The sequence below is a fragment of the Octopus bimaculoides genome, chromosome 16, assembly GCF_046866305.1.
Source record: "Octopus bimaculoides isolate indiv1 chromosome 16, ASM4686630v1, whole genome shotgun sequence".
In the NCBI taxonomy this organism is placed as follows: Eukaryota; Metazoa; Mollusca; class Cephalopoda; order Octopoda; family Octopodidae; genus Octopus; species Octopus bimaculoides.
The window spans coordinates 8,612,765-8,640,735 of record NC_142943.1 but is presented as its reverse complement, the minus strand read 5'-3'; the positions used below and the strand labels follow the sequence as shown (position 1 = coordinate 8,640,735).

At 37.2% G+C, this 27,971-nt stretch overlaps 1 protein-coding gene across 4 annotated transcripts in view; it reads right to left on the bottom strand.

Annotated features, from left to right (window-relative positions):
* Window positions 1-27,971, bottom strand: part of LOC106882156 (uncharacterized) — a 30,011-nt gene that overhangs the window by 856 nt on the left and 1,184 nt on the right. The window contains exons 2-12 of one of the 4 annotated variants that reach the window (XM_089364089.1): window positions 19,535-19,567; window positions 17,297-17,560; window positions 15,969-16,199; window positions 15,289-15,378; window positions 13,917-14,177; window positions 11,945-12,175; window positions 11,228-11,314; window positions 8,286-8,546; window positions 3,482-3,712; window positions 2,127-2,219; window positions 1-319 (exon numbers count right to left, since the gene is read on the bottom strand). The exon at window positions 1-319 is cut by the window's left edge and continues 856 nt beyond it. In XM_089364089.1, the coding sequence (XP_089220215.1) occupies window positions 123-319; window positions 2,127-2,219; window positions 3,482-3,712; window positions 8,286-8,546; window positions 11,228-11,314; window positions 11,945-12,175; window positions 13,917-14,177; window positions 15,289-15,378; window positions 15,969-16,199; window positions 17,297-17,560; window positions 19,535-19,567 (1,979 nt within the window). In that variant the 3' untranslated portion in view covers window positions 1-122. Of the gene's footprint in view, window positions 320-2,126; window positions 2,220-3,481; window positions 3,713-8,285; window positions 8,547-11,227; window positions 11,315-11,875; window positions 12,176-13,916; window positions 14,178-15,288; window positions 15,379-15,968; window positions 16,200-17,296; window positions 17,561-19,534; window positions 19,568-27,971 lie in introns of all 4 variants that reach the window. The other 3 variants (XM_089364088.1, XM_089364090.1, XM_089364091.1) reach the window with 3 other exon arrangements.

Sequence of the window (27,971 nt, the reverse complement as noted above, 5' to 3'; positions counted from 1 at the left end):
AGCAGCAAGTTATAACAAACAGGATATGACTATAAATTTCAGCTCACACATGATATCCAAAAGATTAATGGCAATGTTACATGTTCAGAAGTGGGTGGATTAAAACAAATTTTTTTAAAGTTTCAATATAATTTCATTAAGCGACAACCATTCTTCTTCTTTTCATATAGGAAGGCGAAACACTTCGGAACAATGTTACATTCGGCAGCGCAAGCAATTCTTGATGAAGCTTCTACGCATCTATGTGTTTTTATGTAGGTGTATGAGTTCATTAACTTTGTAAACCTGCCGGTCTGTATGGCAGAAGTTATATTTCCCTCTGTGAAAATAAAATGTAAAACAAAAGGATGTTAACATTCTATCTTTCGCATATATAATAATCTTAAATAGATATACTTATAAATCATTGTGAACCATGTCTTTCGCCTTTAACACTGCACCTCTAGTTGAATTGCATCTTAAGATAATAAGAACTACCTCTTTCTTAATTGTGGAGAGTAGACGTTTGGTAGTCTGTTTTCCTATCCCCCTACCATGCAGACTGACCCTTTTCAAGACTATAAATCTTAAATATACCCCTCCCATATATGTTGTGGTTATGTTCCCTCCTACAAAACCACTTGATCCTGTTTTGTTTTGATTTAACAAACTCATTCTACAGTAAGCTTCGATTGTGGCATCACTGAGAATGCGCATGTCGAGGATTGAAAAATGTTTTTCTAAATATATTTAATTTCAAAATTCGTGTATTCATCTAAAGAAAATGTACTCATTAATCAATTAAAAAATTCGCTGGAAACAGCTGTAATGCATTGGCACCTAGTCATCATTTGATATTTATTGATTTATTATTCACCTCCCTTGGAACCTGCCCTTCGCGTGGTCCGAAGTATATTATGGACCGTATATTTTATATAATGTGCTTTTCTAAATTAACCCGTTTCTGAATTATCCCAAGGTCTGATGATATGCTCAGTTTGGATCAATTGATTGTATACTTAATCTGAAAATCCTTCTGCCAGTACTTCTGTACCAAGGTTGGTATTCGTCTATAATTGCTGTGTATGCATTTTAATTCTGACCTAATCCGGTGCCTTACCTTTAAGTGCTTTGTTCACTAGAATCTTAATATACATACCTACATATATGTATGTATGTATGTATGTATGTATGTATGTATGTTTAATGTACTGTTCCGTATATGTATATGGGAGAGACAGCGGCAAAGAAGAAAGATTCTCAGATTGATCAGTCTGTACAACATTGTCACCGGTACCAATTTCATTTGTTGGGAGAAAAATTATCTCAATTCACCACCAGCGACAACATTAAACAGAAACCGAGAATGTAGAGTTTAATAGAAAATTGGTCAAGAGATGTATATACTATGTTCGTTTAAGACAGCGAACTGGTAGAATCGTTAGCACGCCGGACGAACTGCTTATCGGTACTTCGTCTGCTGTCACGTTCTGAGTTCAAATTCCGCCGAGGTCGACTTTGCCTTTCATCCTTTCGGGATCGCTAAATTAAGTACCAGTTGCGTACTGGAGATGATGTAATCGTCTGAACCCCCACCCACCCCACCAAAAATTCCGGGCCTTGTGCTTAGAGCAGAAAAGTATACACTATGTTTGTTTTGAACGAATATGTTAGTTTTAACGAATATAGCTTAGGTTATTTGAAGATAAAATAAGGCATTCGTATGTTCGTTCAAAACCAACATTGTTTATAAATTTCTAGACCACTTTTCAATTATATAGTGTAGGCGGTGTTGGTGTCGAGAATTATGCTTCAGTCGCAACAGAATATAGTGAGACGCCGATGTACCAGCTGGATACCTGCAAACAACTGAATGACTTCTCACCGATTGCAATGTAAAATAAATAAATATGCAGCTATGTAAACTGTTACATATATTTATTTCTTTATTGCCCCCTGGGGGCTACATAGAGGGGACAAACAAGGACAGACAAAGGGATTAAGTTGATTACATCGACGCCAGTGCGTAACCGGTACTTATTTAATCGACCCCGAATGGATGAATGGCAAAGTCGACCTCGGCCGAACTGTTATATATATCAAGCAAAAAGTATGCTAATGCATGTGATAAAAGAAGCAGTATTTACCTATCTTGAAGTAGAACATACTAAATTCATCAGGATAACAATTTTTAAGTACAACAGCATCATCCGTATCTCGATATGTTTCGAAGAGATAATCTAGAAATCAATAAAACATATTTATTCATATCGTTACACGCACATATATATGTATAACTTCTCTCTCCCTCTACCTTATCACCTACTGTCTCTCTCTCTCTTCCCCCCTCTCTCTCTTCCCCTCTCTCTCTCTCTCTCTCTCTCTCTCTCTCTCTCTCTCTCTCTCTCTCTCTATATATATATATATATATATATATATATATATATATATATATATATATATATAGAGTGGTGAATAAATCGATATATCGAATTTGAAGTCTCTGTCTCTTTTGAATATGAAAATTTAAAAGTTTAAAAACCTTATGATATATATATATATATATATATATATATATATATATATGTATATAAAATATACTGTTGAAAACACTGCTTTATTCTTGGCAAAACTCATGAGGTACCCACTTGCCTTCTCTATACACGTTTCCATTTTGCTTGAGATGACACTGCGCAGTGGACTAAGCTTTATTAATCGTTCTGGATAAATACTCGATATTTTAACACGGAGCCTCAGTTAATCCTCCTGATCGATAAATATACAAAAGATCGAAATCCCCGCTTTTAAAATTTGTTTAACTACGTTTAGCAATTCCGAACGCACACCATTAGAATAAATTACACACGCTTAGGCTCGGAACGTTAAAGACTTTCTCTATTCCCGAGCGTTATACTAATACATCCATTTGTTGTTTACACCACCTGTCTTCGTCTGTCGTTTTTTCGTGTATTCTCCCTATATATATATATATATATATATATATATATATATATATATATATATATATATATATATATATATATATATATATATTGCACATACCAAATTTGTAAAGTATGCAATCTCTGATACGCTGATCAGAAAATTCCCTTTTTTCCAAGGGCATATACATACACAATTTAACATTCAGTCATTAATTCTATGTTGATTGGTCGATCACTAGGAAATCGTTTATTAGCTTGTAAACTATGCGTGACATGATGTTGACTATTGCTTGAAAACATGACATTACTTTTTAGTGGTCCTAATTTATTTTATTCAGTTTTAATTTTAATTTGGGCTCGCTTTTAATGCTTTTGTATTTTCGTTACAGCCATTTGATTTTCCATCCAAGAGATTCCTGTTATTTTGAAAGGATGCTAGGAAAGAAGCTATTTCCCCAATGCACATTGAACAGCTAACCACACAGCCATCTCTATTAAAAGCGAAGCAGTAAAACCAATAAATCACAGAGGAAGAACTAAAATAAATGTTGACTTACTCTGTTTGAATTCAACGAACATCCAATCATTTTTGGTAGTCTTAACTGTGGCATTATTACTTGTATAATCAGTCATGAGGCACGTCTTTGATTTTGTGTTGTAGTTGACAGTTTTGCACCAGGAATCATTATGACAAGTGGATAGACAATCTATGAATTTTACGACTCGTTCAGAACGTATCTTACTTTCCGGAAGAACTGCACCACGAATCACACTCACTGGACACCTTTCTGTATGAATGTAATAAATATATAACTCTTAATAAATGAACAAATGAAAATCATACGACACTAAGACAATGTAACAAATACAGGTAATTAAAATTTATTGCAAAACCAGCCATGTTGCTGGCTGTTTCAGAATGCCTGACTCACCCCTCCGTCATCACAGGTAGTCTATCTTAATGTATGGTACTTATTATGCCATATATATTTGACTTAATTTATGTAACTCGCTGAAAATTGGAAACTAAGATTGTTAAATCATTGCTAACATGTATTTGAAGTTGGGCCGATTACAGAGTTAAATTGGCTTAGATTCAGATTGTGAAAATCGACAGAGAGAAGGAAATTTATTCAGAATTAGGCCAAGAAAAGGAATCTGAAGACACTGGTGAAAATATCTAATGATTACCGTACCGTTTTCCTGTCATTCTTTCAATAAAAGTATGCTTGACTAAATCAAAGCAGCAGATAACCGGGTTTAAAGTTATAATTTGTTAGATAGTTAATTTGTTGTCACGCAGGTTACAGCAAACTCTGCAACCTCTCTTTTCGTATGCACAGGATACAATGAGGCTGTTGCAAAGTTGTCGGAGTCTCATTCTTTGAGGAAGAATGCATTTGTTCAGCTCTTTCCGACGACAGAACTGGAATGTCGGATCAAACGTAGGTCGAGGATTGATCAAAGGAGTCTGGCGCCTTAACAGTGCTTTTTCTGTAGGGACAATGGCATTTATACTTTAGGGAAAGTTAATGTAGAGCATGCCTGAGGATGTGGGGATTATTTTGATCTTCGTGCAATCTGCTGTTGAAGTGCTGGGGGGAAATGCAATACCGTATTACATGCATTCGTTCAGTACATTCAGCACATAAGTTTGCAGTTTGAATATTGCGAGAATATGAGTATCAGGAGGTAATGCTCAACTCATCCAGTAGATCTATCTTAAAAATTAACCAACTGGCATTTTACAACAGCAAGACGACAACTGCAACGACAAAAACAAACACAACACAAACAACAACAACAAGAACAACAACAGCAGCAGCGGTGGCGGTGGCGGCAGCAGAAATAATAATTCTTAATTTTTGAAACAAGGCCAGCAAGTTTGGTGTGAATGTTAAGGCGATTACATCGACCTCCCTCCTCCCGTACATAACAAATACTTTATTTTGTCCACTCTGAAAGGAAGAAAGGGAATGTTGACTTCGATGGGATCTCATCCCAATATTCAATAATAATAATGTTTTCATCAATATATGAAAACATATATAATTCATTTTAATTATTTTCATGTCATCTGTATCATTTACAGTTTGTCCGTAGCATTTCTACTCAATGATGGCTCCCTTCATCAGATTTTTTAAAGGAGATCAGAGCCAGATAACTGATTACGAAAATAAATAAAAAATCCTTGCATGATTTTTCTCCTTATTAATATAGGCTAGATTTAGTTCTCTTCAGTTTGCTTGGATATATTCTGTTTTGATATGACAGAGTTGAGGTATTTCATTAATATAAGAACTGTTATATATCTATAAGGAGTTTCTCAAGTATTCAAGTTTTCATTTTGATATCAAATACTTGCCACTTGTCAGACAAAACCCAGTAGCTGCTCTTTACAGCTCCACATTCATTTTTGACACCCTTATCTCCCTTAGGTAATATTTTGTTGTTCTCCATAAGTGAAACTAATTTGTTGTTGAGTATGTATATAAAGACGATGTACATTGTTTGCAAGCAGGTTCCATGACATTCTTTTGCCCTCCAATTCTATGGGAAAATACTTTCCGACGGAATTTTGGGGTTACTTGTTTTTGCTATTCAGTTTTTACACATCGCCAACACGTTATATCTGGTCATTGTGCATTGACTCTTATTTTTCTCTGAACACTTTTGAAGAATAAAAATTCATTATTATTATTACTATTATCATTAAGGTGGCGTGTTGGCAGAATCGTTGGCACGCTGGAGGGAATGCTTAGCGGTATTTCGGCCGTCGCTACGTTCTGAGTTCAAACTCTGCCGAGGTCACCATTGTCTTTCATCCTTTCGGGGTCGATGAATTAAATACCAAGGAAATACTAGGGTCGATGTAATCAACTAGTCCCCTTCCACAAAATTTCAGGCCTTGTGTCTTTAATAGAATGTTTTAGTATTATTATTTTATGTTTGACTCTTGCTTTGCATTTGTACAAGTTGGATCCAAGTCTCACCCAGAGACCTCAAGAGACAAGTTAGAAGTTCATGTAGGTGTTATGCTTAGGGTACCACATATTTGAATCTGTACAGTGTTGTTCTAGATAATGTTTTAAAATTTGAGATCACATAGACAGTATTTTACATAGGATATGGGCAGTTCCCATGAGCACTATCTTTTGAACTTCAGCCATTTTGGGGTTTCCTGGTATCTGAGCTAGGTAGTAATCAGCCCGTTTCGCTGTCATTCCCAGGGCACCTATGACAATAGGTATTGTTTTCGTCTTCAGATTCCACATTTTGCTAATTTCTATTTCAAGATCTTTATATTTGCTCAGTTTTTGGTAGGTCTTGACAGATAAGTTTATATCGATTGGGACAGTCATATCAATGAGAAGGCATGATTCTTGTCTGAAGTCTTTCAGTATGATGTCTGGCTTATTTGCATCTATCTTTCTGTCAGTTTGAATGGTGAAGTTCCAGAGGAGTGCAATGTGATCATTTTCAAGTACTGGGGGTGGTTTGTGTTCCCACCAGTTTTTATTATGGGGCAAGTCCAGGTTTTTGCAAATTACCCAGTGAATATATTGTGCAGCTCTATCATGCCTGTTGAGGTACTCTGTAGGCGCAAGCAAACTGCACATGGAGACAACATGATCGATGGTCTCATTTTGTTGTTGGCATATACGACATAATGGGGAGCTGCCGTTCTTTAATATGTTGGCCTGGTAGTTCTTTGTAGGCAGGCATTGATCTTGGGCTGCTATGATAAACCCCTCTGTTTCTGATTTCAAGCCCGAGGCCATTGGCCATTGATGGGTAAGGGCTTTGTTAATATCTGCATTATTCGCTCTCTTTGGGTATTTGCCATTGAGAGGTTTTCCATGCCATTTATCAGTCATAATATCTAAGGCAGCAATTTTAGCACGGGTTTTCGATCGCTTAGCTTTTTCTGCGGGTGTTTCTAGTTCGTCTAATTCTTGTATTTGTTGTAATTGGAATTCACTTAGATATTCCTTTGCCTGTTTTGTTACTGAGTAAGATGCTTTCTTGCTTTCATGTTTTGAGACAAGTTTTAGCATCCAGTCCGCAGAGTTTTTCAGATAGGTGTCTAGGCCAATTGTGGCTACCTGCATTGTTAATGCCAGCTGTAGAAGTCCTCGGCCTGCCTCTTTTCTTGGCAGATTATCATTATTATTATTATTATTATTATTATTATTGTTCTTGTTGGAGTTGTTGCTGTAGTTGTTATTATTATTATTATTATTATTATTGCTCTTGTTGTTATTATTATTATTATTATTATTATTATTATTATTATTATTATTGTTGTTGTTGTTGTTGTTGCTGTTTTTTTTTATTTTAGCATGCCATCAAAGTGACACTGGGGTAAAATATATGAAGCCCATTATACCCATCATGACTACCCGCCTGATAAGGGTACACCAGGCACATGCATCACAACCATATGTGTGCAACATTGTGATCTCATATCAAGATAAACAGTGCATGACCTCGCAGGTGGGGCCCAGTTAGAATTTTCTTCAGGTCGAGTAGCCCATCCCGTTCAAAAGGTCCCTGAATAAGGTTTGTTTAAGGATGTTGAGCAAAACACCCATGTTTCCAAAGGTGAATTATTCAAACCCCAAAGAATCCCTCTTGACACATGGCCACGATGCTCCCCTACTACTTCTGCTCGTGATCAGAGATGCACATATCGTCAGCCACCAAGGGACATGATTAAGGTCAAGCAACTGACAAGCAAATCTGTGGTACTGAGCAAAATATTTGCTGTAGCCCTTCGTTTATACCAAGAAAAAACAATGTACATGATAACACTTCCTATCAGCTAAGATCAGAAGCCATGAGAACCACTGTCTGGCCCTGCATCAGGGCAGTTATTATTATTATTATTATTATTATTATTATTATTATTATTATTAGCAGTAGTAGTAGTAGGACCAACTTAAATCAACCTTGAAAAGCACCAACATCGACCCCGCACACTGGGAGGATATCTCAGCAAACAGACCCCTCTGGAGACACACCATCAAAACGGGTTCAGCGGAGTTCGAGAAAGCCCGAGTCGCAAGAGCTGAACTCAAGAGACGGGAGAGAAAGCAGCACCTTCTCCTTCCCAAACCAACCCCTTCTATCCCTTGTCCACAATGTCCCCGTATGTTTCATGCAACCCTTGGATTGCGGAGCCATCTGCGGTTTAAACACCCAGGAAAATGAACTGGATTGCAAGCTCGGAAACACGAGACGCAGCCAACAAACACACACACACACACACACACACAGTAGTAGTAGTAGTAGTAGTAGTAGTAGTAGTAGTAGTAGTAGTAGTAGGAGGAGGAGGAGGAGGAGGAGGAGGATATATACTTTTTAGAGTTCGTATTCTCTTCTGATAGAAATCTATGTTAGAATCATTCTGCAGCCTTTGGTTGTGTGTGCTGTGAGGATAATGTGTGCATACATAGTCCGACTTCTGGAATGTAAAGGATTTGCATTTCTGTTGGTTGTAACATTCCTCTGCACAGTCTTCAACAGAAATGTGACCCATCACGCGCAAGTGCATTCCGTCAATTGTAGCGCTATTGACTTTGATGAAGTCCAAGAATAACCTTCCTTCATCCGCTGTATCTGTTGCATGAGAAATTAAGAAATAAGAAATAAAATACAATAAAAGAAATCTTAAAGCATAAGAAGAAATTCTGTTACAATATAAATATAGACGTAGGCGCGGTTGTGTGTTAAAAAGTTGGCTTTCCAACCAAATGGTTCCGGATTCACTTCAATTGCGTGCCTATGGTAACTTCGGGTTACGATAGCCTTGGACCGACCAAAATCTTGTCAATGAATTTGGTAGATTGAAACTAAAAGAAGCCCGTTGTTCATGTGTATATATTTATGTTTGCGTCTTTGTATATGTCTTTACCCACCACCACCACCACCACCACTTAACAACCGGTGTTGGTGTGTTTACGTCCCCGTAACGTAGCGGTTTGGCTAAAGAGACTGATAGCATAAGTACTAGGCCTAACAAAATATAAGTCGCCGGGCCCATTTGTTCGACTAAAATTCTTCAAGGCGGTGCCCCAGCATGGCCGCACTTAAATGACTTGACCAAGTAAATGATAAAAGATACAAAATGAAAATAAAGCAATAAGTAGCTTCATTAGTTTTCTTACTAATTTAATGGTAAAGTTGAAAGCATTTAGGAAAAGTTTTGCTATTCATTTCCATCGGGGAAGCGCAATTCTATTTGAAAAATCATTTAGAATCTTTTATTATTTTTACTTGTCTCAGTCACGTGACTGCGGCCGTGCCGGAACGCCACCTTCAAAAATCGCCCCCAGGACTTGTTCTTTGTAAGTTTAGTACTTATTCTACCGATGGCATGTGTCGGGACAGACACACACACACATATATGCATATATATATATATATATATATATATAGTTCAAAAAAACAATAACAAAAAAACAAAAAAACAACAAGGTGAGGACGTGATATGGATAGTATTATTGGACGCTCAGGAAAGGAAAGAGAGAGTGTATGACGTTTCGGGCGTAGCCCTTCGTCGGAAAGATGGAAAGTTCGGAGAATGGAAGAACGGAGAAAGAGGAAAATGGTACCGATGCCCACGAGGTTACATTATGAAAAGACCGGAAGAGGAGGTGGTGGGGGAAAAGTTCTTTCTAAGATAGGAGAGTGAAAAAGGGAGATGAATATCTGTGCATGTGCGAAAGTCTGCGAGTGTGTGTGTGATAACAGAACGTGTGTGTGCGTATGTATGTGTGTGTGTGTGTGTGTGTGTGTATGACGTAGTGGAAGAAATTAGTAGCAGGACTGGTTAGTGGACGCTATAGACAGTGTAGGTAGAAGGTCAACAGGTGGTTATTTGGGTGTGTGTGTGTTCGTGTTTGTGTGGGGTTGTAGGTGTTAGGTACGTGTACGTGTGTGTGTGTATTTTGTATGTGCGCGTGTGTATGTGTATGTTTTCTGTGCGTGCGTGTGTTTGTGTGTATGTGTATGTTGTGTGTATGTGCGTTGCTGTGTACGTGTGTGTGCGTGCGTTTGCTATTGTATATGCGTGTGTTGTTTATGCCCATGTGTGTATGATTGTATGCGTGTCTGTGTGAGTGTGTGTGTAGTGTTGGTGAGAAGTGTGTGTGTATGTGGGTGTGTGCGTGTGTGTGTATATGTGTGGATGTGCGTGTGTGTGTGGGATTGTGAGTGTTAGGTACGGGTGTGTGTGTGTTTATGTGTTTCCGTGTGCGCGTGTGTGTATATTTTTTGTGCGTGCGTGTATGTGTATATTGTGTGTTTTCGTGCGTGCGTATGTGTTATGTATGTGAGTGAGTATTGTGTATGTGAGAGGTGTGTGTGCATGTGTGTATATGTGTATGTGTGCATGTGTGTATGTGTGTCGTGTATGTGTGTGTGTGTGTGACGGGCTTCTTTCAGTTTTTATCTATCAAATCTACTTACAAGGCTTTGGGCGGCCCGTAGCTATAGCAGAAAACACTTGCCCAATGTGCCACGCAGTGGGACTGAACCCGGAACTATGTGGTTGGGAAACAAGCTTCTTACCACACAACCACGCCTGCACATATACATGAAAATATTACAATTAGAGAAAAGGAAATGGTAGTAATATATTTTATAGATTGAAATTTAAAAGTCACTATAAAAATTATATAGATTCAGATAATTTTGTGAGTGTATATATATAATACAAATAATATATGAGTATATGAATATATACGTACATGTATGTACATACCTACATCTACATGTATATATATAGATGCATATCTGGGTAAGGATGTTGCAAAAAGATGTGGACAAAATGATAAACAGAGTACAGAAAACACACGGGCCACATAGAGAACATTTCCTTCATATATATATATATATATATATATAGTTACATTTGCGCAGACGATAAGGAGGGGAAATAACTCTTGATGTCATTTTGTTGAAATATGAACTCGTCTGAGAATATACAATGTTTATTGAATTAGATTATATTTTATCCTTGTGTGCATGAACGGTATGTATAGCCTCACCGATACTATTTCCTTTTCATCGCTGTTGCTGTTGTTGGTCGTGGCTGTTTTGGTGGTGGTGAGGATATGAATCGTGCTTCGGTTTCAACAGAACCACCTGTTGGATACCTGTAAACACGTGTCCGACATTGCACCGATTGCAATGTAAAATAAATGAATAAATAAATAAACAACTATGAATCTATAAGAAATATATATTTAAATAAAGAATAGAATGCAGATGTATGTGGACGAAGAAACAATACTTACCGTTGCTGTACAAAGGGAAATGATCAGGATGACAGTTTACAACTCCCTCGAGGCCATCACTGATTTCGTATATTTTGAACGGAAGATCTACAACAAATCAAGTAAAACATACATATTTATTCATACTGTTAGACACACACACACACACACATTCCGAACATACACCATCAGATTAGAATGCGCTTTTTCTTACATATGTTGCCCTTACTCATTTTTAAAGTATGCAATGCCAAAATGCTGTTCATAAATACCCTTGTTCTTCTCTACCTATCATATAACGCATATATACAAACACAGCGCGTAACATCCCAAACGTTTGGTCATTAACTCTATGCTGACTGGTTGATGACAAGATGACCTTTCATTGGTTTGTAAACTATTTGTGGCATGACGCCAGACTATTGCTTGAAAATGCATTACTTTTTAATATCCCTAATTTATTTTATTGTGATTGAAACTTAATTTCGTCTCACTTTTAATGTTTTTGTCTTTTCGAAACGGCCATTCGTTTTTTTCTTTTCTTTCTTTTTTCTTTTTTTTTTTTTCCTATCCAACAGACACTTTGTTTTGAAAGTCATTTTCTTCGACCAAATACTAGAAATGCATAACTAACACACATTCCGAACATACTTGAATGACATAACTTACCACCCAGCCATATTTGTAGAAGCCGAAATAGCACCCGCAGTGGAACAGCAAAAATAAACATCCACTTACACTTTACGAATTCAACGTATTGCCAATCATTTACGCTAAAGACAGTACTGGCATTAAAACTTGTATAATTAGTCGTGAGGCATGTCTGTGATTTTATGTTGTAGTTGACAGTGTTGCACCAGGAATCATTATAACAAATGGACAGACAATTTATGAACGACAAAACTCGTTCAGAGAACATCTTATGTCTTGGAAGAACCACGCCACGGATGACACTCACTGGACAACACTCTGTAGAAATGTAATAAAATATAATTGTTACTAAACTAATAAGTGAAAACAATATATGGTTCAGTAAGACATTACAACAAAGCCGACAAATAGCAAAAATTTATTTAGAAACCCAATTATATCAGCAGTAAGGCAATCGAACCAATACTCGGAGACCCCCTTCAGTCACGAATGACCATGGGAATGCACCTAGAAAGTTACCCTCCAAGGCACAAGTCTGGGCAAGGTTGTTTATGGAAGACCAGCAGTCGCCCATGCATACCAGCTACCCCTTCTCCATGCCACCGATGTTATCTAAGGGAAAGGCAAAGGAGCAGATACAGCTTGGCACCAGTGACGTCGCAACTCATTTCTACAGCTGAGTGAACGGCAGCAACGTGAAATAAAGTGTCTTGCTCAAGAACACAACACGCAGCTCGGTCCGGGATTCGAACTCACAACCTCACGGTCGTAAGCTCGACGCTCTAACCACTGAGCCATGCGCCTTCACTACCAACACCCGTGGCATATAGTAACAGAACTATACTGGACAGTCTCTTCTCCATGTGTTATATGTCAAAAGGGCGAGTAGTATATGCAGCTTCGTTGGGACATAAATCATTTGGAAACATTCGATAGAATATACCAAGTGGAGGAACGCCACACAAAAGTTATATATCTATACTAAACTGGCACTTGTAATAGTTTATCGACTAGATGAGCTATACTATACAAGAGTTTTCCCTCTCGCTAAATTTTGTCATATTGGCAACCATTAGACTACAAAAAATTCCAGTCACTTCGTGATTGTTATGATAAGCTTAAACTGGTGGAATTCCGCGTATTTTGCGACAAAAGAGTATAGATGATCGCTTATAATGATGACATGATAACGATGGTGATCGGAGTTTTGAAAATTTGGAGTATTGTATGTCAAGTTGTGGAGGCGCAATGGCCCAGTGGTTAGGGCAGCGAACTCGCGGTCATAGGATCGCGGTTTCGATTCCCAGACCGGGCGTTGTGAGTGTTTATTGAGCGAAAACACCTAAAGCTCCACGAGGCTCCGGCAGGGGATGGTGGCGAACTCTGATGTACTCTTTCACCACAACTTTCTCTCACTCTTACTTCCTGTAATTCAAAGGGTCAGCCTTGTCACACTGTGTCACGCTGAATATCCCCTAGAACTTCGTTAAGGGTACACGTGTCTGTGGAGTGCTCAACCACTTGCACGTTAATTTCACGAGCAGGCTGTTCCGTTGATCGGATCGACTGGAACCCTCGACGTCGTAAGCGACGGAGTGCCAACAACATGTCAAATTAACCATATACAAAAGTCATTATTGGAGAAAAGAGGAACTTGAAGAATTCATAGATGGTACTTTTATTGAGGTAGCGATATGTAAGAAAACCCGATGCGCACGCACTACACGCCTGTATTCTAGCCGTGCCATCCGGGAACTGATGTGGCATACCGATGCGAAAGCTTTCGCGTATGCGCAGGAAGGGTGACGTCATCTCTTGCACCTACAATTTTCCCCACGCGACATTAATCTTGGCGGTAAAAAAAATAAAGTTGGATTCATGGTGAACGCGACTCATATAGTCTTGCACGTGAATATACACGCGCTTTTATCGTCCAGAACCGTCCCCATTTATTTGCCAACGTCGCTGTCAGTAGTAGTAGTAGTAGTAGTTAGTAGTAGTAGTAGTAGTAGTAGTAAGAAGAAGAAGAAGAAGAAGAAGAGGAGGACGAGATATTCACTGTTCTTTGGTTGTACTCTCCGTTGATAGAAGACAAAGTTTGAGTGACTGCGCAATTGGTTTTGACGTGTGTTGAATTCGTAAAGCTTACACTTAGATTTCACTGTGTTGTGTACAAAGGATCTACACTTCTTTGATTTATAACACATCTCTGCACATTGTTCAACGGAATCGCAGAGCATGTTGCTCATACTCTGTGCGGACATGTAAGCGTTATGGACTACCATAAATTCATGGCGGAAACTTCTGTTATTCATTGTGTCTGTTAAATAAGAGAAATATAAAAAAATTAAATTAAATAATTTTAAAACATAACTAGAAATTCAGTTAAAATACAAAATGAAAATAAAATAATAATTTGCCTCATTCTAATTTGATAAACTTCAAATTTGATAATTTGATAAACTAATTTGTTAAACTTCAAATCGTTCATAAAACGTTTTAGCTTTCATTTCCATCAGGGAATCTAACATTCTATATACAAAAGGACAAAAGGACATAGATACAATATAACAACTTTATTTTTGAGCGTGGCCGTTGCCAGTACCGCCTGACTGGCTCCTGTAGGATTTTCGAGCGAGATCGTTGCCAGTGCCCCTGGACTGGCTTGTGCGGGTGGCACATAAAAGACACCATTTCGAGCGTGGCCGTTTTCGTGCGGGTGACACGTAAAAGCACCCACTACACTCTCTGAGTGGTTGGCGTTAGGAAGGGCATCCAGCTGTAGAAACTCTGCCAAATCAGACTGGAGCCTGGTGTTGCCATCCGGTTTCACCAGTCCTCAGTCAAATCGTCCAACCCATGCTAGCATGGAAAGCGGACGTTAAACGATGATGATGATGATGATGATATGTTTGACCTAGGTGCTATATGATAGTACTTTCCCTGTTTCATTATAAACTGGTCTGCAGACCAATTTTATATTTGATGTAATGTTTACATTGCTCAATTAAATGGAGTCGCATGAAACGATCGTACTGCATTACCTTTAGATATACTTGTTGCTTATTTTGATTTTAATCACCTTATTTTGAAACTGTATGGATAATACCATACTAAATTCCGGTGCCTAAACTTAAGTACCATATTCACCTGAATCTATCTATCTATCTATATATATATATATATATAAAGAACGAAACACAAAAATGTAATAGGGACAGATACAGAATGACTCGGTAGTGGTGGCCGTGGTAGTCATGGTGGTGTTGAACTACAAGCTGGATACTTGTAAACACCTCTCCGATTTTTCATCGATTGCAATGTAAAATAAATAAATAAATAAATAAATAAATATGCAACTATGTAACTTATTACAGATACATATAAAAAAGATAATATGCAAGTGTTAGTGAAAACGAAACAATATTTACCGCGCAGGTTGTACATAGGGAAATAATCAGAATGACAGTTAATAATATTTGGAAGGCCACCACTGTCTTGATGTATAACGAGCGGAAGATCTACAAGAAATCAATAAAAGGTATATTTATTCATATCGTTACCCTCGTATATGTGTAATACACACACACACACACACACACACACACACACACACACACACACACACCTACATACACGTCTATAAAATATAGACGCATTCTCTTACATATGTTCCCCTTATAGTTTTTTCAAGTATGCATTGCAGAAAACACAGCTCACAAATGCTCTTGTTTTCCTCAACCTGTCATATAACGCTTATACACACAGAGCGCGTGACCTCCTCAACGTGTGGTCATTAACTCTACACTGATTGGTTGATTACAAGGTGAACCTTTATTGGCTTGTGAACTATTTGCGGTATGACCTCAAATTATTTCCTTGAAAATACGACATTGCTTTTTAGTACCCCTAATTTAAACCATTCAATTTGAAATTTATTTTCGTCTCACTTTTAATGTTTTTGTATTTTCGTTACAGCCATTTAATTTTTCAATCCAATAGATTGCAGTTATTTTGAAGATACATACCTAAATAACAGCCAAATCTATAGAAACCAAAACAACACACATAGTATATCACGGAGGAACAACTAAAATAAATGTCCACTTACGCTTAGTGAATTCCATGTATTGCCAATTATCATCGGTAAGTCTAACTGAGGCATTATAACTGGTATAATTACTCATTGCGCATGTGTTATTCGATCTGTTGAAGCTGACAGTTTTGCACCAGGAATCCTGATAACAAGTAGACACACAAGTTTCGAACGATAAAAATCGTTCAGAAAATCTCTTATCTTTTGAAAGACCTGCGCCATTCATCAAACTTATTGGACAACACTCTGTAGAAATGTGATAAAATATATAATTATCAATAAACTAATAAGTGAAAAACAATATTGTTCAGTAAGATATTATAACAAGGCCAACATATAGCTAAAATTTATTAGAAACTCGTTCATATCACCAGCTCTTTCAACATGTCTGACTCACCCCTCTATCTCTTAACGTAGGATATTTGCTATCCCATTGCTATTTTACTTAGTTTATTTATCTAGTTTAAGATTAGAATCACAAACGTTATTCTTTTATTCGTTTATTTGTTTCAGTCATTTGGCTGCGGCCATGTTGGAGCACCACCTTTAAAGGGTTTTAGTCGAAGAAATCCACACCAGAACTTGTTCTTTGTAAGCCCAGTACTTATTCTATCGGACTCCTTTGCCGAACTCTTAAGTTACGGGGACATAAACACACCAGCATCGGTTGTCAAGCGATGGTGAGAGGACACACACACACACACACACACACACACTATTTGTTTTTCTTCCTCTCAACGAGCTCTACTATGCAAGTGTTTTCCCTCTCGCTATATTTTGTCGTACTGTCAGCCTTTTTTCTACTAAGAATTTCTGTTACTTCATGATTGTTTTACTTTTTACCAGTTACAAAATTGAAAAACTGATGATGCCATTCTATCAACATAAGAACGCAGGATTCCATTGTTCATGTTTTGAATTCCTGTGCTTCTGTAGTTGTATTCATTTTACATTTTGAACTTGAAAAAGACAGACGATCTGTCGAAATATCGTTCAAACCATTGAATATATAATCTATTACAAACTGCATCGAGCTCTTCTTATTGTCTATGACAGAATCGTTAGCACGCTAGGCGAAATGCTTGGCGGTATTTCGCCCGTCGCTACGTTCTAAGTTCAAATTCCGTCGAGGTCGACTTTGCCTTTCATCCTTTCGGGGTCGTTTAAGTAAGTACCAGTAACGCACTGGAGTCGATGTAATCGACCTAATCCCTTTCCCCAAATTTGAGGCCTTGTGCTTCCAATAAAAAGGATTATTATTATTATTAATATTATTATTATTATTATTAGTAGTAGTAGTAGTAGTAGTAGTAGTTGGAGGAGGGGGTGAAGAGGATATTTACGGTTTGTATGTTCTCTCAGGTGATATAAATCAATGTTTGATTCAGTCGCGTTACTTTGTTGATGTTTGCTGATTCCGTAAAAGTCACATTCAGATTTTGTGTTGTAGAATTGAAAAGTTGCACACGTATCTGATTTGTAACATTTCTCTGCGCATTCTTCAACAGAACCGTTAGATATCTCGAGCATATTCGCTGCATCAATTACAGCGGCACTGATTTTAATAAATTCGTTCTTGTATATTCTTCCTTCAACCGTTGTATCTGCTGTATATGAAATAAAAATAAAAAAACAAAACAAATTAACATAATTTTAAAACATAAGAAGAAATTCGGTTAAAATACAAATTGAAAATAAGACTACGATTTGCCTTACTAGTTTGAGAAAAGTTTGGTTCTTTTTATTTAAACATTTAACTTGGAAGCATACAGAAAATGCTTTGTATTTCATTTCCACCAGGGAACTTTAAATTCTATTATTCTTTAGACAACAATTAATATTGTTGTTATTTTAAGTTATGCAGCGAAAGATCTTCGTTCAGCAGGCCGATAATCAAAGTTGTTCCAACCTTGACTATTCCAAGTAGTGTACAGCAAACGCTAGGAGGTTTATCTGTAAATGGTGTACAAACCTCCATATATTGGTTTACAGGTGCTGTAAAATACCAATGCATTCGTGTCCCCGCAAACATCAGCACACTTGATTTCCCATGGTATACAAACATCAGAACGTTTTTCCTACCCTTGTTTTACAAGCATAAGTACTGTTCTCTCTCCATGGTATACAGATGTCTACATATCATTCTTCACAGGTAATTTATTTATCAACCGTGGTCAGTTTAAAAGTTAAAGATAAACAAGCGGGATTCGAACTCAGGAATCTGAATAAAAGCAGCAAGGCATTTCGTCCGCTGCATTTCCCCCTATAAATTTTGCACTTGTAAAATCAGTAAGAGGTGTATGGAAGCCAAGAATAGATGTAAATATATGAAATTATAGAGGTAAGGCATTCCAGAGTGGGGCCAGGTGATATGAATGTCCTCAATGAAGGAAAAGCAGTTGGACATTTCCCAGTAGATGGAAGTACTTGGAGAGCAGCAGGAACAAAACATGCATTTAGTGGACCAGGTAGAGAGAGAGAGAGAGAGAGACAAAAGGTGTGATCCAGGGTGACAGCTTGAGGTATTCATAAAATAGGGAGAGGAGTGACAATAAACTTAGTACCTATGTACTTGTAGATACCATCCTTCAGAGTTTGAGCAGAGATTGAGACCAGGACAGCATATTTAGGATACAAATAAGACCGTGGGTTATGTATCAAACTATCAGCACTAGAAAGTTTGCTTGACTGGAATTAAAGTCTCCTTTACTCTGCGACGGTCGTTAGAATCTCTAAGCTGAAACCAAGTACATTTATAAATGTGTTAACATCAAGTAATTGCAGAAGCAATGTGTCATCTCCAAATCCTTGGTGGTACTCTTCATGTTCTGCCATGAATGCTTTTGTGACCATTTTGGAACAAGGGGGGTTCATGGATTTCTGAATACATATATAAATGGAGGCATAACGTCACCACCACTAGTGATCACTTCAGACACAATAATATTGAATGGATGTTTGATTTTTATCACTCTCAGTTTTGGAGACACAGCAAACCGACGGTTGTTCAGTGTGTTCACCATCTGTTCGTATTGGAGCTTCTGGCGCGAATGCCAAATAGTGCAGCATGTCGTTTCTAAATTTCTAGCAGAGTAAATTGCGTCATGGTGCTGTTTTTCTCACAGATGGTGCCCAACTGACTCTACTATACTGTGTAGTCGACAAAATTAAAAACAAACAATGAGCTTGCGAGAAATTAGACATATGAAATGGCGACAATTTACCAATAGCACCGAGTATACACATACATACATGCACACAAAGTTTTCTAATATTTATAATTTTTTTTATAGTAATACGAACTCCGCTTCTTAAGTCCAGAGAGATTTTCTACACTTTCCACCAGACGACTTCAGATAACCTCAACTACATTTGTTTAAAAATAAATGTTCCAAGGAAACTATATTTTCTCTAAAATGAATATGCACACACACACAAATTTATATACACACACATGCATATGCATACACACACATTTATATACACACTCATACATATGTACACACGTATTTAACTAACTGCGTAACTATTTACAGATGGAATAAGAAGATAAAGAATGTTTATACATATATTTTACTTACCTTGTGCAAGATATGTCAAGGAGAGATATAACGCTGAAATTAGAAAAAAAATAATAAGTTACGGTGCCATTCTCATGCGTTTTTATATTGAAATAGATGAAGGAAGTCAGCACCGACAACCTTTTGTTTTATGTGTAAAAGTTTATTTGGTGGGTGAAAATAATGATGATGATAATAATAATAATAATATATATATATATAACATACAGAAAATTGCACTACTGGGCACTGCACACATCCTACGCAAAACACTTTCAATACAGTAACCATGAGAGCACCACAGCAAACCACAGCACATACCCAAGGCACACAGAGCTGCGCTCGGTAGTGAAGTGAAAGCACGTTATAAAAATAAAACTACTGAACAACAACAATAATAATAATAATATTTTTTTCTTTCTTCCTTTTTTTTTTTTTACTGCCCACAAGGGGCTAAACACAGAGGGGGACAAACAAGGACAGACAAAGGGATTAAATCGATTACATCGACCCCAGTGCGTAACTGGCACTTATTTAATCGACCTCAAAAGGATGAAAGGTAAAGTCGACCTTGGCGGAATTTGAACTCAGAACGTAATGGCAGACGAAATACCGCTAAGCATTTCGCCCGGCGTGCTACCGATTCTGCCAGCTCGCCGCCTTTCATAAATGATAATGTTCATAATAATAATAATAATAATAGCAACAACAACAACAACAATGATACTTATTTATCTGTTCTAAATATTTGAACAGATGGATAGAGGAAATAAGCATAAAACCCAATTCAGTATAGCTCCAGAAAACAGTGTTATTAGGGACAGCTAGGATATTTAGAAGTGTTCTTGGCATCAAAGGTTATTTGTAGCCCAATTATTTTTTCTTTTCCGACAGTCTGATCTGTTGTGTGTATATAAATAATAATAATGAGATGAGGTATTTTGCACAAGAATACAACGCGCCACCTAGTCTAGGAATTGAAATCACGATGTTGTGACCGTGAGTAAAACACCCCAACCAGAAGACTGGACCAATTATCCCTAGATGTAAGCTTTTAGCACCTGTAGAGTATAAATCAAGACATGAGAGAGTTGGCCAATATCTCCATTGGGTAATGTGTCGGCATTATAAAATCAAAACTGCTGACAAATGTTACAAGCACCACCCTGAGGCTGTAACAGATGGAGGAAATGTAATGATACTTTTGGACTTTCCAGTATGTACAGACCGGACCATCAAAGCAAATAAACCAGACATTGTTGACAAATACCGAACAATAAAGTCTGTTTATTGATTGACATGAGCATACCCTGTGACCATAATATTTCGTCAAAAGAATTTGGTAAGCTCAGAAAATATAAAGATTTGCTAATCGAAATCGAAAAGATGTGGCATCTGAAGACAGTTACAATACTAGTGATGGTAGGAGCACTTTGAATAATCAAAAAAGGAACTGAAAATTATTTTTAAATGATCCCATCCCTAGCTTACCATTCATGCAGGAAGTGCAAAAGATGGTCTTGAATGGTACCTCACACGTACTGAGAAGAGCATTGTCACTGTGAATTTTTCTTTTTAACCCTATATTTTGTGCACTTATTAATTTTTTGAAATTTTCTCTTTTTTCTGTCTTTCTTCCCCCTTTTCACATGATTTGGTAAATGAACAATATGATGTGCTTATTTTAATGGCCTACCAATGTATACAGTGAGTTTCTCTGCCCTAGGTGTCAGGTAGACACTCGGCGAAAAAAGGAAACAGAATTGAAAGAAGATAAGGAAAATAATAACAATAATAATAATAATAATAATAATAATAATAATAATAATAACAATAATAATAGAAATGGAGAAAATTTCAAAATACAAAGACCTGGAAATATAGGTAACTCGAATGTGGAATCTAAAAACAGAAACAATTCCTATCATAGTAGGTGCCTTAGGTATAATAAAAAAATATTCAGACAAATACATAACAAAACACCATAACATACAGAAAATTGCACTACTGGTCACTGCACACATCCTACGCAAAACACTTTCAATACAGTAACCATAAGAGCATCACAGCAAACCACAGCACATACCCAAGGCGCACAGAGTTGCGTTCGGTAGTGAAGTAAAAGCACGTTATAAAGATAAAACTACTGAATAATAATAATAATAATAATAATAATAATAATACCTATTGTCATAGGTGCTCTGGGAATGATAGCGAAACGGGCTGATTACTACCTAGTTCAGATACCAGGAAACCCCAAAATGGCTGAAGTTCAAAAGATAGTGCTCATGGGAACTGCCCATATCCTCCGTAAAATACTGTCTATGTGATCTCAAATTTTAAAGCAAACACATAATTTTCTTATGGTTTCTTAAACATTCACTTGAACAAAACTGTACAAGTCCAAATATATGGTATCCTAGGCATAACACCTACATGAACTTCTAACTTGTTGTCTCTTGAGGTCTCTGGGTGAGACTTGGGGCCAACTTGTATAAATGTAAAGCAAAAGTCAAACATAAAATAATAATAATAATAATAATAATAAATAGATATAAAATGTAAAAAATAGCGGGTAGGGTCAATTCCGAAACCTGAGTTTACTTGGTCTGGTATAATCCAAGTAAAAAACTAGTAAAAGCAAAAATAAAGACAACATAATAGCGAAAATAAAGGTGACATTTGATACAATAAAAGCAACAATGCAACAACCACATTGGATAAGACCACAAAATGGTTCGGTATTATTATCATGGTTGGTCACAACTAAATACTAAGAATGCAGACGGCCAATCTAAACTAGAGATTATATAACGTGTTTTATATATATACATATGTATGTATATAAGGGTAGAGAATATGTAGTGTAACTAAGGAACTGATATGTAAATAAAAATGCAGTTAAAACATGCATAAGATCATGTACATATGTATATAAATGATTAATTATTAATTTATTAATAAATTAATATTCCTTTACCCTTTTATTTGTTATATATATATATATATATATATTATGTATATGATATATATATATATATATATATGGGTATACATATGTATGTACGTATGTATCTATTAATCTATCAGGCTATCAATCTCTTTCTTTCTCACTTTCCTACTCCCTTTCACTCACTCACTCTCTCTCTCTCTCTCTCTCTCTCTCTCTCTCTCTCTATATATATATATATATATATATATATATATATATATATATATATATATATATATATATATATATATATATATATATATATATATATATATATATATATACATACACCCACACGCATATCCAGGTGTTAGCGTGTGTGAAGCTTCTTTATTTTTAAAACTGATATTTTATTATTACCATCGGTCACTTAATCAATAAAATAAAAGTGCAGTTGTGTAAAATAAACGCAACTCAGATTTCAGTCGCTCTTTTCTATATAACATAATGTCATACATGAATTGGATCATTCAGGAGTAACAGATAATTTACATGTCAAAGCATTAACTGTGAAAACTGAAAGGTGAGAACTGATGTTATGACATGCAAGAATAAGTGCAAAATCGAAAAAATCCATATATATATATATATATATATATATATATATTGTGGCACTCCGTCGGTTACGACGACCAGGGTTCCAGTTGATCCGATCAACGGAACTGCCTGCTCATGAAATTAACGTGCAAGTGGCTGAGAACTCAACAGACACATGTACCCTTAAAGTAGTTCTCGGGGAGATTCAGCGTGATACAGAATTTGACAAGGCTGGCCCCTTGAAATAGAGGCACAACAGAAACAGGAAGAAAGAGTAGGAGAAAGTTTTGGTGAATGATTACAGCAGAGTTCGCCACTACCCCTGCCAAAGCCTCGTGGGGCCTTAGGTGTTTTCGCTCAATAAACACTCACAACGCCCAGTCTGGGAATCGAAACTGCGAACCTATGATCGCGAGTCCGCTGTCCTAATTACTGGGCTATTGCGCCTCCACACACGCACACACACACACATATATATACATATATACACAGCCAGTTCACAACGCCCGGTCTGGGAATCGAAACCTCGATCCTATGACCGCGAGTCCACTGCCCTAACCACTGGGCCATTGCGTCTCCACTGTTTACCAGACTATGCAGGTAAATTATTTATCAACCCCAGAAGGATTAAAAGGTAAAGATGAAGCAAGCAAGATTTGAACTCGGAACTCAACGAGCAGAATAAAAGCCTCAAGGCATTTTGTTCGATATGCTCAGACGACCCTGCCAATTGCTTCTCCAGTATAGTTTTTGCAGTAGCAGCATCAGTGAGAGGAGTGTGATGGCGAAGAATATCTGTGAATATTAGAAATTGTAGACGACAAATCTAATTGAGGAGAGTAGCTGGAGATATCCAGATTAAGAGAGACAGAGAGAGCAATGGCACCGATGTACCCCCTGCAGACAGCATTTCATTTTCTGAATAGCAAGTGTTTTTCTAGTGCAGCATATGTAGAATACAAATAAGAGATTGTGGAGCTTTTAATCAAAGCGCCAACACTTGAAAGATTACTTGACTGTAATCAAAGCTTCCTTTATTCAGACAATCATTAGAATCTCAGAGAGAGAGAGAGAGAGACACAGAGAGAGACCAAGGATATTCATAAACGTGTTAACATCATGTCACTGAAAATGAAACGTGTCATTTCCAAATTCTCACCTCTGACGACACTCTTGTTCTTCTCATGTGTGTGGAGGCGCAATGGCCCAGTGGCTAGGGCAGCGGACTCGCGGTTATAGGATCGCGGTTTCAATTCGCAGACCAGGCGTTGTGAGTGTTTATTGAGCGAAATCACCTAAAGCTCCACGAGGCTCTGGCAGGGGATGGTGGCGAACCCTGATGTACTCTTTCACCACAACTTTCTCTCACTCTTACTTCCTGTTTTTGTTGTGCCTGTAATTCAAAGGGTCAGCCTTGTCACACTGTGTCACGCTGAATATCCCCGAGAACTACGTTAAGGTTACACGTGTCTGTGGAATACTCAGCCACTTGCACGCTAATTTCACAAGCAGGCTGTTCCGTTGGTCGGATCAACTGGAACCCTCAACGTCGTAAGCGACGGAGTGCCAACAACAACATGACTCTCCCCAGAAACAACGTAAAAAAAAAAAAGAGAGAAATTATTTTAAAATAACAGATTGAAAATTCAGAAGGCCAAGATATATTAGTGCCTCATACTTCAAGAATTTCTCAGTCAATATGAATTATGTATATTTGTAGCGTTCGCACCGAATGTGTCAGGTATGTTACAAATGCACAGTTTTAATATTAACTAGGTCAGCTATGCCGTGAGACCTTTAGAAAATGTATGAAACCTGTTTATAAAATCATGTACCCATGTATAAATATGCATATATGTATGACATTGAAATACACATATATAGGTATGCATATACAACATTAGTGAAATTAAGTTGAGCATCTATTGTAGAAAATAATGTAATGTAGATTAACTAGTGAATCATTGACATTAAAAGAATGTGTGTATATAAGTAGTCAAAATTGTATTGGGTCATCCCAAATATAATGCGGTTTTTTAATACTTCTTTTATTTTTCAAAATTAAGATAAACTATGTATTTTTTTTTTTCATCTAAAATATATTCTCCTTTACTTTCTGCAATACTCTTCCATCTATCTGGTAGACTTGCAAGGAAACTCGTCCTAAATTCACTTGCCCGTCACGAAAAATACTCCTCCAGTACTGTTCTGACCTCATCTACAGAATTTATATTTTCTTCTTCCAAGTGATTTTGAAGTCCGCGGAATAAATGATAATCAGATGGGGCAATGTCCGGCGAACATGGTGGGTAGAGGCATCGGTTCCCATTGCAACTACTCCAGCTTTTGGAATGTCATCCTCGCTGTATGTGGCAGACCATTATCCTGATGGAAGAACCCCTTTTGTCCTGAAACCAAAGATGTTTCAGGAGCAAAATATTTTCCCCAAAATTTCTCGATATCGTCACAATATTTGGAACAAACGATTTTCCTATAATAATTTCTCTAAAATAAAAAATTATACGTTGATAATATATATTTATAAATGTTAAACACACACAAGCGCGCGCACACGCGCTTTTTTAATACAAAGGGTAAAAGTATGGTAAATATTTTTTTGCATATGGTTTACATATCTTGTCCAAGATATATCACGGACAGACATAATGTTGGAATTAGAAAAAAAAAAAAATAATAATAATAATAAAAGTACGGTACCGTTTTTATTTTTAAATTTTTAGTGCTAGTCAGAGGAGAAAAGACAGCACCTATGCGTTTTTAATGGTGTCTGAGATTACTGGATGGAAGAAGGGCTGTTTTCTTCAGATTGCAGACCTGCCTTGAATGCTTGCAACTGGGCACAATCTGATAAAGGCCTTAATACGAATAAAGTGAGTCCAGTTAAGCCACCCCTCTATGAATAAGAATGAATCTCCTGACATTTTGCATGCAATTTTCGTCTACCAAATTTCATTTATGAGTGTTTGGTTGACTCGAAGTAATTGTAGAATTCTCTTGTCCAAGATGTCAGACAGCTGGATTGAACCAGGGACAACGTATTTGTGAACCGAACTTTGTAACTGAATAGCCATATCTGCTCTATAGGAGCTACCAGACAATTACACCACCAACAGTTTTACTAAAAACTGGTATTCCGTCGGTTACGACGACGAGGCTTTAGATGACCCGATAAACGAAACAGCCTGCTCATGAAATTAACATGCAAGTGGCTGAGCATTCCACAGACATGCGTACACTTAAAGCAGTTTTCAGGTAGATTCAGCGTCAAACAGAATATGACAAAGTTGGCCCCTTTGTAATTACAGGTACAACTCATTTTTGCCAGCAATGTGAAATAAAGTGTCTTGCTCAAGGACACAGTCACGACACTCCGATGGTTATCGAACTTACGATTTTATGATCATCAGCCGAACAACCTAACCACTGAGCCTCGTGCCTTCACTACATTACCAATAGAACACTACTTTTTCTAAGAACCAAGATGAGTCCAAAGTGGCCACGACACCAAAAACAACCTGGTGTACTTACAACAAACCATTTCAAAAACAGTCCTCAAAGTTACTGCAATTGCTGGCCTGCCTATTTTCTGATAATCGCTCATGGTAACCTCACATGGATAACATTGCAACAATAGCATCAGAAAGCAGAAGCCTCCTTTATAGCAACAATATATCATCAGTTACTGACACTCAAAAAACTATTATTATGATACACATAAGAATGTTACTCACATCTGCTGTTTCTGATACAACACTTAAAAATATTCTGAACAAACCATCACAGAAACATGTCGTGCGAGGTGGTTTGACTTAACATAATTTACCTGCGCCATCCCCAAGCCATTTTTACTTAGAGCAAAAAGAGTATCCGTTTTCTTGACAGAACACAGGAACGTTACACCTCCTCTGGTTCATCTCCGTTGTGGATTGTAACAAGTTACGCCCATCTTGGGCTTGAAACGCTTAGTTCTTGTACTAAAAAAAATTCTATACCTTTTCTTTTCTCTTTTCTCGTTTATTTGTTTCATTCATTAGACTGCGGACAAGCTGGAGCACCGCCTTCAAGAATCTATCCCACTATTTATTTATTTTTGTTTGTTTAAGCCAGTTACTTATTCTATCGGTATCATTTGCCGAACCGCTGATTTACGGGGACATAAACACACTAACACTAGTTGTCAAGCGATAGGGAGAGGGTCAAACGCTTTCACTAAGGAAGACCAATTTCTATGGATATTTTTTCATATTTCTCAGATATACACAAAAAACACAAACACACATACTTGTCTAGATATACAACTATATGCATGAGAATACATACATAAAACATACAAATCTTCACATATATACATACATACTCTGTTGTTAATGCTGAAATTCCAATGAAGGAACCTTGGATCTAGGTTAGAAACCGGTTCTTTCTCTATTAGCGAGAACTCTTGGAATAAACAGAATAATGACATACACACATAGATACATACATACATACATATTGCCCGACGTTGCTTCTCTCAGTTTGCAACTAGCAAATGCACTCAGAAGGCTTTGGTAGGCCGGAGGCTTATACTAAAAGACATTTGCTCAAGGTGCCACACAGAAGGACTGAACCCAGCACCGTGTGATTGGGGAGCTAACTTCTTACTACACAGCCACGCCGGCGCCTACGTAGAGATTTCAGACTCTAAATGACATTTGTGAATAATGGAGATTCGTTAGTGTTCGCCAGGTACGTGGTTATGTACTATTGGCGTTGTGGCGGTGGTGGTGAAACGTGTTCTATGCTGTTCTATGTTGTTTATTATTTATAGATATTGTTTCACTTTGAACCAGTTATTTGCTTGTGTCTTCGTTAATAATTTATATATATAGTTTTGACAATTTTCTTAGGTGGGGGTTGAGGCGGGGTGGA